Source organism: Dendrobates tinctorius, unplaced genomic scaffold (assembly GCF_039654945.1).
Source record: "Dendrobates tinctorius isolate UK_male_01 unplaced genomic scaffold, ASM3965494v1 ptg000083l, whole genome shotgun sequence".
NCBI lineage: Eukaryota > Metazoa > Chordata > Amphibia > Anura > Dendrobatidae > Dendrobates > Dendrobates tinctorius.
The window spans coordinates 4,414,668-4,427,210 of record NW_027361751.1 but is presented as its reverse complement, the minus strand read 5'-3'; the positions used below and the strand labels follow the sequence as shown (position 1 = coordinate 4,427,210).

Below are 12,543 nucleotides of genomic sequence, written 5' to 3'. Positions count from 1 at the left end.
TTCGAACCAGTACCCAAGGGACTGGGGAAGGAGCGACATGGGGAATATCCACCTCAACTTCAACCGGGCACCCTATAATAGGGGCCGAGGAAGGAGCCATGCCTGGGGTCTCGCAGGAGACCCACTTTTCTTCATCTGTAGTCCATCAGGAAAAAAACGGAAAAAAATAAAAAAGGGAAAAAATCTTTAGGTGTGCCTCCTATGCGGCACTAAGCAAAAACTGGAGAAGGCTGACGACATCCAGGGGTGTGTACTGCAGAGGAGGAGCCATAGTTAATCTTTTTCAGATTATGCATAGTGTCGCCTCCTAGTGGACAGCAGCATAACACCCATGGTTTCTGTGTCCCCCAATGAGGCGACATCAGGTGCAAGCAAGTAAAATTGAAAGACTCACAACATAACAGTAAATGATGACGAAAGTGACAGAAAACGCGTGAGTCTTCATAGCAATATACCTGGCATGGGCATATTCACAGTCCACCATACAGAAGTGAATGTATTAATAATAAAAGGAGTGTTATATTTGAAGCACTTTAGACTTCTGTCTTTTTCTCCTGTATATAAAGTGTAATTCACATACAGTCATATGTAAAAGTTTGGGCACCCCTATTAATGTTAACCTTTTTTCTTTATAACAATTTTGGTTTTTGCAACAGCTATTTCAGTTTCATATATCTAATAACTGATGGACTCAGTTATATTTCTGGATTCAAATGAGGTTTATTGTACTAACAGAAAATGTGCAATCTGCATTTAAACTAAATTTGACCGATGCAAAAGTATGGGCACCCTTATCATTTTCTTGATTTGAACACTCCTAACTACTTTTTACTGACTTCCTGAAGCACTAAATTGGTTTTGTAACCTCATTGAGCTTTGAACTTCATAGCCAGGTGTATCAAATCATGAGAAAAGGTATTTAAAGTGGCCACTTGCAAGTAGTTCTCCTATTTGATTCTCCTATGAAGAGTGGCATCATGGGATCCTCAAAACAACTCTCAAATGATCTGAAAACAAAGATTATTCAACATAGCTTTTCAGGGGAAGGATACAAAAAGTTGTCTCAGAGATTTAACCAGTCAGTTTCCACTGTGAGGAACATAGTAAGGAAATGGAAGAACACAGGTACAGTTCTTGTTAAGGCCAGAAGTGGCAGGCCAAGAAAAGTATCAGAAAGGCAGAGAAGAAGAATGGTGAGAACAGTCAAGGACAATCCACAGACCACCTCCAAAGACCTGCAGCATCATCTTGCTGCAGATGGTGTCACTGTGCATCGGTCAACAATACAGCGCACTTTGCACAAGGAGAAGCTGTATGGAGAGTGATGCGAAAGAAGCCGTTTCTGCAAGCACGCCACAAACAGAGTCGCCTGAGGTCTGCAAAAGCACATTTGGACAAGCCAGTTACATTTTGGAAGAAGGTCCTGTGAACTGATGAAACAAAGATTGAGTTGTTTGGTCATACAAAAAGGCGTTATGCATGCGCTGTATTGTTGACCGATGCACAGTGACACCATCTGCAGCAAGATGATGCTGCAGGTCTTTGGAGGTGGTCTGTGGATTGTCCTTGACTGTTCTCACCATTCTTCTTCTCTGCCTTTCTGATATTTTTCTGGCCTGCCACTTCTGGGCTTAACAAGAACTGTACCTGTGTTCTTCCATTTCCTTACTATGTTCCTCACAGTGGAAACTGACTGGTTAAATCTCTGAGACAACTTTTTGCATCCTTCCCCTGAAAAGCTATGTTGAATAATCTTTGTTTTCAGATCATTTGAGACTTGTTTTGAGGAGCCCATGATGCCACTCTTCATAGGAGAATCAAATAGGAGAACTACTTGCAAGTGGCCACTTTAAATACCTTTTCTCATGATTTGATACACCTGGCTATGAAGTTCAAAGCTCAATGAGGTTACAAAACCAATTTAGTGCTTCAGGAAGTCAGTAAAAAGTAGTTAGGAGTGTTCAAATCAAGAAAATGATAAGGGTGCCCATACTTTTGCATCGGTCAAATTTTGTTTAAATGCAGATTGGACATTTTCTGTTAGTACAATAAACCTCATTTGAATCCAGAAATATAACTGAGTCCATCAGTTATTAGATATATGAAACTGAAATAGCTGTTGCAAAAACCAAAATTGTTATAAAGAAAAAAGGTTAACATTAATAGGGGTGCCCAAACTTTTACATATGACTGTATATGGCCGGCTTTAGCTTACAAATGTCACCAGGATGAATTTCTAGCCGCAATATTTGGAAATGTTTTATTTCTAATTCTGTGTCTGTGTTCAAGAGGGGGAGCTCCAAGTAAGTACAGGAAAAACTATCACAGCCAGGCACGGTCATATGTCCCCTTGTACTGCCGGTAGTGACACCAAGGGTGTAACATGTGAAATGTGTTTTATGATCGTGCCCTAATCCTGCCACCACAAAAATTAAAAATATAAACAAATTAGGATTACAGTGATTTTCGGTGATTTTTAAGTGATAGTTAAACCTCAGAACCCCGCTAGTTAAATTGAAGCACGTGCCACCAAGCTACAGTGCCAGGCACAGCCACAGGGGTGTGAGAAGTCCAGTGCCTGCTGCCAAACGCGGGCATCAAACATGGATGGCCTATCCCAAGGACAGACCTTCAATGTAAAACCTCTGCTCAAAAAAAGGAATCGCATTAATTACTTTAATATTCACAAACTTTTTAGCAAACAAAAATTAATTTAAGAAATTTAAAGGAAGTCTGTCACAAAATGACTGTTCAAACTAAGCACAGCACCTTGTAGGGAACATAGCCCTAACATAAATCATACCTTTAGTGTCCAAATCCATTACTGGATTTGCCAGAAATAGTTTTTTATTCAAACATGCTAATTAGGAGCTCAGTGACCTCTGGGCGTGGCCAGACAGATCAACTTCATGGTCCCACCTACTTATTTTCCATCAATCTCAGCTGGCTCCTTCCTTGATTGACAGCTGTGGCTTTATAGGTATTAGAGGAGGGAAGAAATAGAAAACAAGTGGATGGGAAGATGCACTGAACTCCGTGGCCATGACCAGAGTGCACCGAGCACTCCATTACCATATCTGAGTACATAATATCTGCAATGGGTTTCGACACAATTTGAACAATGATTTGTACCGACAGACTCCCGTTAATTCAGGACAAAGTATATGTTAGGGTTCCAGGTCAAAAATAAAAATTCTGCAAATTCATAAGCACTCAACATTATCTATTGGCAGGAGTTAATTCAGCCACTGGAGCTCTGCATGTGCTTTTATTCTGTCTTATCCTATGGCAGTAGGACAGGGCCGGCATGCGTGTGCACTGACTCCTCCCAGAAGTCATGTCTCGAGTCTGTAGCACCGCTTCAGCCGAACCATGTACTATGAGACCTACCTGTCCAGCGATGCAGACAGCAGCCTCTGACCGGAGCTACTGAGGCACAGACTGGTCACTGTTTTGTGATGATTTCTTAATGACACCAATAACTGCCCTCCCTTAAGCAGGTCCCACACTTTCACATATCGACCACCTAAAGAAGGAAAGGGGGAAGGAGCAAAATATCAGCAATTAAACACCATATATTGAAGTCGTGTTTAACCCTTAAAGAAGGTAATAATTCAGCATGACGTGCTGCGGTACATTATTGCAATGAACTGGGGTCAGGGAACTACATTGTGAAATCAAGGATGCTTCCAGTCTACGCTATGCGTCACCATGTGGTGCTTGGGCCAGAGAACGATCCAAAGACCCCATTTACATATTCTGTATAGTATGCAAAGTTGGACACGATTACCCCCTCTCTGGTGCTCCATTTTTCTCGGAAGCCTTAAAGAGGTTGTCCACTAGCCAGACAAACCCTTCGTTATTATATACCCCAGTCTGCAATGAAAACAGCCCGCCCCGCACTCACCTCCTGTGCAGTTATGTCACGTAAGCCCTGCAGACAATCAACAGTCGCTGCACTCTCACTGACTTCAGCCCTAACTAACCTTTGGGAAAGTCAAAGTGTCAGTTTCAACCACTGGAAGTGAGAGTGAAGCGGCTAATAATTGTCTGCAGGGCTTGCGTGACATAACGCCACACGATCCCAGAGTCTTGGCACTGATGTCTCTGGAATGGTGCTGACAGTGGAGGCGAAAACAGGCAGTTTTTATTTTAGATGAGGGAATATAGCAACTGAGGGGGGATTGTCTGAGTAGTGGACAACCCCTTTAAAGACTATATATACTTTTGCACACAAAAGGTTTTTTATGGTTCAGTTCATTTGTTGCCTAAATACAAAGTTCAGCAACTTTATAAACATTCTTCCTTAAAATCTTTCTACCATTGTGCTACTGCGGAGTGTCTAAGTCCTGTATCTAGCTTAGTGATTAGGAAAACGCTACAAATCTGCCAGCCCTCCTGCTCTTGACGCTTGTGCACAGATCTCCACAGCAAGCAGAGAGGTGGAAGCATCTACAGACGCAGGGAGGGCAGAGAAGTCAGGATAACAAAAAGAAGGAGAGCGCATAAAGATAATACAAGCACAATTCTATAGATGTGCTGACATATGCATCCTGGAAACACACAGACTTCACAGCCAGCCTAAATTACAGGAAAAACACTCAAAGAAAAAAATCTGAAACTTGTCTGAATATGAATGAACTAAGGGTAACCACTAACATTTGTAAAAATCATTTTTCCATGTCACACATACCCACAGCCTTTAAGGTGTATTTTACCTCAGTAACAGCATCTCACTGGCACATGCCCATCACTTAATGATCTGCTGGAGATTGAACCCTTGGAGCATGCACCAATTCCTAGAATTAAGGGGCCACAGCTTTCATCCCTCTCTTCACTTTTTCCCTCTACATACAGGCTTATGAGCAGATGTGCCACCCAACTCAAGTCTAAGGGCATGGGCCCGGCTGCAGTTGTGGAACCACCTGGTGGTAGGGAGCGCAGCAGCTCTTCATGAAGGGCAGCAACAAAATGACAACAGATAACTAATACTCCATTTATCTTATGGCTATATTTCATTTTTGGACTTTTGCGATCTACAATTTCAAGGCTTCCTTGTTTGTCTACAAGATATGATCTCCTTGCTATACATAAGATCATGAGACTTGACTAAACATATTATGGCCGGAATGGCATGCAGCATTAGTCGCTGGCTGTTAGTCACTAGGCTACAAGTGGAATGAGAAATAGAAGAGGACTATTCACATAAAACAGCCAGGCTTTTTGACATACCTGCAGAGACAAGAAGCCCCCCAGATGGGAAGAGCAGGACATTCTCCACTGGTTGTTCATGTTCCATGGTCATTACGCTCTTTTCCGTTCGAGCATCAAAAACCTTTACAGTGTGATCATAGGAGCCTGGGAAATAATAACAGCAGATATAAGGCTGAGTGCAGACGGACTTTTTAGCCCTGCGGATTTTTCCGCGCAGAATGGAAGAAATCCGCAGGTCAAATGACCTGCATTTTTCCTGCGGATTCCTTCCATTTTTCCTGCGGTTTTTGTGCGGTTTCCCCCCTGCGGATTTGGAGACAGGGGAGGTGGAAAACCGCACAAAAGAAGTAACATGCTGCGGATTTTGTACCGCGGAAAAATCCGCAGCGTCTGCACAGCGTTTTTTTTTTTCCATTGATTTTAAGGCTACTGTACATCACAATGCGGATATGCAGCGTCTCTGCGCGGAAAAATCCGCTGCGAATCAGCTATATATTCGCATCGTGTGCACACAGCCTAACAGCAGTAGGAAATGAGCCTGCGTCTAATGGAATTAGACATGTTCCTTTATTCACACTTGTATCATGCGAAAAGAAGCAACAGCAGACATCTCTGTCAAAAACAGCTCCCCCAGGAGAACAAGATCTAACGTCTCCATCTCTCCTTTCCTCATATGTCATTGATCTGGATAGGTGCCACCAATGTATGTAGTGAATGGGGTCCGCTCCAATCAGTATGTGTATTGTATACATGATGCGGCTGACTGATTCTTCTGCTCCTGTGTCACCAGGATAGCTCCTGCTTGTAAAGGAGATGCTGCAGAGCGGTTCAATGTGACCATCACTGTAATCTACAGTATTGGGGCATAGAACAGACTCAGACACTTCTGTAAGAACATTTTTTCAGTCTAAAGTCTCATTCAGACACATTGTGTTTTTTTGCTCATAAGTTTAAAAAAAAAAGGCCAAATTGTCATTAGTGTGCGGGATCAGATTTACAACAGTGTTTTTCTCACTTGCCAAAAAAAACAGATATAAGTTATTCAAGCTCCTCCTGCGGTACAGGTCTGTAGCTGGCCCATTCATTGAGTGGGTAAGCTTGATCCACAAATGGAATCAAAATCAGACATGCGTCTTTTTTTTTTTTTTTTTTTTATAACTTTCAGTCCACGAAAAAAAAAAAAGCTACCGGCTATGTGAACAGCCCAAAAAACTAGCGCATGTACGAAGAAACAGACATTTTATTCAGTGAAATCCCTTTTTCTTGGCTTAGTCCTAATCATTACCTTGACAGATATCTCGGTGTGCTGTCAATCATGGATTAGGACTGTCCTCTTTACTGCTAATACCAGATATACTGAATCTCTTCTTACAAATGATAGATCAATGTGTTTAGCTTCATTTCTAGAACACAATGCCCTTAGATTATTGGGCATTCTCAAGTTATTTCCCAAAACTAAAAGTTATCACCTACTGAAAGGATAGACGATAATGTGCAGATCAGCGGTGATCCAACAACTGCAATATTCCAAAAAGCTCCACCAAAATGGAGTGGTAACCGCTTCATTCATACTCTTTGTGAGCACAGTGCTCAGATGTTTCTATCATTCCCATAAAGAATCAAGCAGGCATGGCCACTATGCTTTTTGATAAGGCATTTCAGGTCACTCACTGCCAGAAACTGTGGGGGTCATACTTGTTATTCCTTTTCTGTGGCTAGGTGAGATAAGGGTAAGTGCACACGGTGTCTTATATCGTCTGCATCTTTGCTATAGGAAGACGTTGCAAGAAAACGCTGGCTGTGTCTTATTTGTTGTATTGGCATTGCTGTGCATGTGTTCGTTATTTTTAACCTTCAGGGTATGTTTCCAGGTTCAGGAAATGCTGCAGATTGGATGCTGCGTACGGCCGCAGCGTCCAAATGTTACAGCATAGTGGATGGGATTTTATGAAATCCCATCTCCACTTTGCGTTCAAAGACACAGATACGCACATCCGGAGCGTCTTTATAGACCGCAGCATGTCTATTTCTCTTGCAGAGACACTCCAACTCCACAAGATAAACACTGTTCTATGTATAGTATGCGGTGATTCCACATGGTTCAATGAACACATGCGGTATCACCGCGTGTACAAAAGGGGGCAGCACTTTGGGCAGAGCTGCAGCCAAAGCGCTGCCATTTCCTGAACGTGGAAACACACACTTACTGAGAGCCTTTTCGGGCAGAATCCACCTGAAAAAGACGTGTGCACATACAGTAAACCATCACATTGGCACAAATCTAGGCTGACTGTTGGAAATCATAGATCAGAAGCCAGTCTTTACTGCGTGTAATGTTATATACCAAGACATCTGTGGAATGACGAGGTGGTCCAGCAGTAGGGGGATCCAGCATACCTGTGACAAACAGATCGTCGTTGAGCTTGCTTGCACAGCCGCAGCGCACGTAGTCTGTATGCTCCCTGTAGGTAGAGATTTCTGTGCCATTTGGAATGTCCCAGATTTTGGATGCATAGTCATCTGAGCCCGACACGAGCCGAAAATTATCCCCAGTGAAATCCACAAAGTGCACCGCTCTAAGGAAACACAAAGGCCATACTGTACAGCGAAGGAGAATCTGAAGAGCATTATATTACCAACTAGTAATGTAGCTGCCAGCACTGATGCAGCGACGTCCCATCGACACAACCCCACATTAGAAATGGACTGCTCAGTACAAAGACGACTCAGAAGATAAATCAGTGGGTCGACATTAATGTGGGTCGACATTGTAGTCAGAAATCGTAAAAAATGGACCTCACCCCCACTCCATCAATACAATTTCAGCGCTGAAATCTCATCCCTCGAGATCTCAGTCCCGAGATCACCATCAGCGCATGCGCCGTCCCCGGCGGCGGCCGCCATATTGCCGGAGCCAGCTAATACAGAGGGAACCGAGAGGGAGCCCCGGGGCTCTGGCCTGTCGCAAAATGTCGGCAGAGCCCCAGGATGGAAACCGGAGACACCGCTGGGCACGTGGAGACACGGCTGGGCACGTGGAGACACGGCTGGGCACCCAGCGACACCCACAGCGCCGACGGACACCCGGAGACGCCCGGACACCCCTGCGGCCTACACCCGGTAAGTGTCGGCAGAGCCCCGGGCTGCTGCACAGACCCCCCTGGCAGCAGCACAAGCCCCCTTGATAGCAGCACAGACCCCTGGCAGCAGGACAAGCCCCCCTGATAGCAGCACTAGCCCCCATGGTAGCAGCACAGACCCCTGATAGCAGCACAAGCCCCCCTGATAGCAGCACGAGCCCCCCTGATAGCAGCACGAGCCCCCATGGTAGCAGGACAGACCCCTGGCAGCAGCACAAGCCCCCCTGATAGCAGCACGAGCCCCCCTGGCAGCGCGCTGCACATCGGAGCACCCTCTCATCCCTTCCTGAGGCCTGCAGAATCACCCCACTCCTGCCTCCTCCAGCAGCGACCACCCCCCGGTAAGCAATAAGACACCTGGATTATAAGAGGCACCACCATTTTATTAAATAAAGTTTTTTCCTATTTTTCTCCTCAAAATTTGTGGTGCGTCTTATAATCCGGAGCGTCTTATAAAGCGAAAAATACGGTATGCTTTGGTACAAAAGGCAACCATGAATTAAGAGATTTGTTGAACAAAGCGAGAAAGAAATCCCTGGCAGGGAAAGGGCTACAAATCATAAGAGTCAGTATACATATTAAACAAGCTGGACAACCCCTTTCATATTACTAGGACATCAGTGATACTAGCGCACAACAGTACGTGGGGCTGTCACCGGTTACTGAGCGGCACTGAGGTGGCACTGACGGCAGAGTGTTGTTGTAAACTACCATAGGAGACACTTACTTGCTATGTCCGATGAACTGTCTCAAAGCCGCCTTTCCATTGATATCAAACAGCTGCACGACGCTGTCCTCACAGCCGGCAGCAAGCAGTCTCCCGTCATCTCTGTACGTTCCACAATAAGCTGTGTCTTTAAAGCGGGAAAAAGTTTTTATAGGCTCTTGCGAATATTTGCCATAGATGTGGATCTGAAGAAGAAAAACAACAATAACCGGACTGATGAGGATGAAGGTTCAACGCTGTAAACGTGGTATTTTCTTTCTTCCTACTCTTAGAAGGAATCTGTCAGCAGGTTTTTCTATGTAGTCTTAGGTCCCCAACCTGTAGCTCAGGAGCCACATGTGGCTCGCGATCTCATGAATTGTGGCTCGCGGCTGTCTGCCAGCTTGGTGCATTAGCTCCAGGTCTAGCAAAGAGCTATGAAGAGCGCAACTCAAAATGGTGAATATTGTGAGTAGCCCGGAACAGAAAAGCAGATCTGGATGCACATTTACTGGTCTTAGGGGTTTAAAGATAATTTAAGGATGGTGTGCTGGAGACAAGATGATACTACCGGTCACAGGAGGTCAAGAAATAGGAGAACAAACGAAGTAAAGGATTCGAGAGAGTAAAAAATTACAAATTTATTAGTCACAATACAGTCTAGATATAATAAAAATTGCATAATAGCAGAACACAGGACAGACAAAAGGAGAAAAAGGTCCTGTGCATCATATCATATATACCAATACAGTCAGTCATACCACAAGTGACACAATGTGACTGTATAAAAAGTAAAGGCAAGCTATGCCCCGAAATCTCCCAAATATAGAACTCAAGTGGGCAAATAAACATACATGAGGAAGGGAGCTTAACAGTAGGAATGTGCATGGACCCAGGACAGAGGGTGAGACCCCGATGCGCGTTTTACGTCCACACAGGCCGCTTTCTCAACGGGATGACAACCCCTTGTGGTATGACTGACTGTATTGGTATAGGATATGATGCACGGGACCTTTTGTCCTTGTGTCTGTTGTGTGTTCTGCCATTATGCTATATTTATTATATCTAGACTGTATTGTGACTAATACATTTGTAATTTTTTACTCTCTCGAATCCTTTACTCTGTTTGTTCTCCTATTTCTTGAGTATATATATGGAGTGGAACTTGTATTGATATGGAAGTTTACTTTACCGCCAATTTTGTCTAAAAAGCTTCTGGGCATTTCTCTGTTTCCGGTCACAGGAGGTGCTTGAAGGTGGATATGACCTTGTGGTGGGATTGCTGGATGGGAGAATACTGAAGGGAGGATTGTGGGAACCCTTGGATCTTGGTATACTGCTTCTGTGGAAAAGCAGAAGCTGAGACCATTGGCGTAGCTACAAAGTTATGGGCCTCGGTGCGAACTTTCAAATGGGGCCCCAGCCATGCCAAAATACACGCGGCTGCGCTCCGTACACCTCGTACGCACGCGGCTGCGCTCCGTACACCTCGTACGCACGCGCCTGCGCTCCGTACACCTCGTACGCACGCGCCTGCGCTCCGTACACCTCGTACGCACGCGCCTGCGCTCCGTACACCTCGTACGCACGCGCCTGCGCTCCGTACACCTCGTACGCACGCGCCTGCGCTCCGTACACCTCGTACGCACGCGCCTGCGCTCCGTACACCTCGTACGCACGCGCCTGCGCTCCGTACACCTCGTACGCACGCGCCTGCGCCCCGTAGCGGCTCTGCTACATCCAAACTATAAACCCCTCCTGACGCCACACATAAACTTACCCCATCCAGCACCGTGACAAACAGCACAGCAGAGTCCTGCATACACTGAGGCCCCTGATCATGTGACCCCTGACTCCTGCCCTCATGTGACCTCATCACAGGTCCTGTGCACACAGAACAGCCATCGTGCGCTTCTGAATGCGCGCCTTCCCCCTGCACTCTGTAGTCACGGAGCTCCATGACTGGTCACTAAGAGGTGTCGGCAGCAGGTCTCATCCTCCATCACGTGAGACACTGGGGGGTGGAGTGCAGAGCTCAGGGGGAGGAATAACCGAGTCCATGCTGGAGGAGGGGGAGCAGGATGTGATGGAAGCCCAGGTCCCACATGAAGCCAGCTGCTTCTTTGCTGGACTGGGCGAGCCCCTAATCACTCCGGGGCCCTGTCACAGCTGCGACCCCTGCGACCTCAGTAGTTACGCCCCTGGCTGAGACCATGATTCCAGCGATGTGTCACTTGCTGGGCTGCTTTTTGTCATTTGGATACAGTCTCAGTTTCCTCTGCTGCAGATCTAGCAGTGCTCAAGAATGCTGTGCACTGTATAACCCCGCCCCCCATCACTGATTGGCAGAGTTCTGTCAATGAACAGTGTACACAGAAAGCTGCCAATCAATGGTGAGGGGGGTTTTACAGAGCAGTTAACTAGGAAGCACAAAACACCTAGTCCTCTAGTGATAATCTCCTGCTGATAAAACACTGTTTATACTGAAACAACAAAACACAGCCTATTAAGTGAGACATCACTTGAATTAGGGTCTCAGCCCCTAAATCTTGCTGTTAAGAGATTACATATGAAAAATTGCAGACTGATTCCCTTTAAGTAGGTGACAGGTACACAAATGCACTCAATTTAAAAGTTACAAAAAAAGCCTTTTAGTAGACAAGGAGAGGAAAATTAGCAATGGCTGCTGTGAAAAAGGGTTGTCTCATCTTATGAAATATTACTACCATTTGCCAATTTACGACTTACCCTTGTAGATGCTGTGACTGCGTAATTACATGGCTCAGATGGTGAAAAGTCTATTTTTGTTACAGCCCCAAATTCCTTGATCTGAACAGGAGTCTAATAAAGACAGAACAAAGGACAGAAAAAAGTCACAGCCGACATAAGAAACTACATATCAAATGGATTTTTGTAGAAAACAAAATGTCACTTCTTCACCCAGTAGTGAAGTCCTTCCTGCCTCTAAAAGCTGATATTACATGAAAATCACCATTCCTGAGGCCCCCTACTGTAGCGTTCTAGGCCACTGAGGTGTGTGCTGGTCTGACGTGATAACCGAGCAAAACTATCATCAGTCTTCCTATAATAGCAGCTGTACCCATTCCAATATAAAAAAAGGTAGAAATGCTGGCACCGCTACCGCATTCATTCAGCGTTGGATTAAGAAACACCATAGGGCAAGAAGGCAGAGCGGGCGACCAGATCAGGTGGTGCGCAGCTCAAAAAGGGTCAGCGTAAAAAATGCAAAAAGAAAAATGCATTGAAAAAAGATGCAGCACTCACCATTGGTATGTGAATAATCAAGCACATTATTCGGTCATTAAATGAGGAGCAAAGACAAGGAGTGAATGAGCAAAAGCTATTTCGCATAAATTAAGCTTATTCTCTGCTCCTAATGTAAAGTGATGGTTATTCACATACCAGTGGGGAGTGCCACTCCTTTTTCTATGCGTGTCTTTTTCCAATTCCTATATATACTCC

General features: G+C 45.1%; 1 protein-coding gene across 1 annotated transcript in view; it reads right to left on the bottom strand.

Moving 5' to 3' along the window:
* UTP15 (UTP15 small subunit processome component) overlaps window positions 1-12,543 on the bottom strand; it is a 41,059-nt gene that overhangs the window by 25,528 nt on the left and 2,988 nt on the right. The window contains exons 3-7 of the mRNA XM_073584066.1: window positions 11,809-11,901; window positions 9,082-9,266; window positions 7,612-7,790; window positions 5,233-5,358; window positions 3,391-3,526 (exon numbers count right to left, since the gene is read on the bottom strand). Coding sequence (XP_073440167.1) covers window positions 3,391-3,526; window positions 5,233-5,358; window positions 7,612-7,790; window positions 9,082-9,266; window positions 11,809-11,901 — 719 coding nt within the window. The remainder of the gene's footprint in view (window positions 1-3,390; window positions 3,527-5,232; window positions 5,359-7,611; window positions 7,791-9,081; window positions 9,267-11,808; window positions 11,902-12,543) is intronic.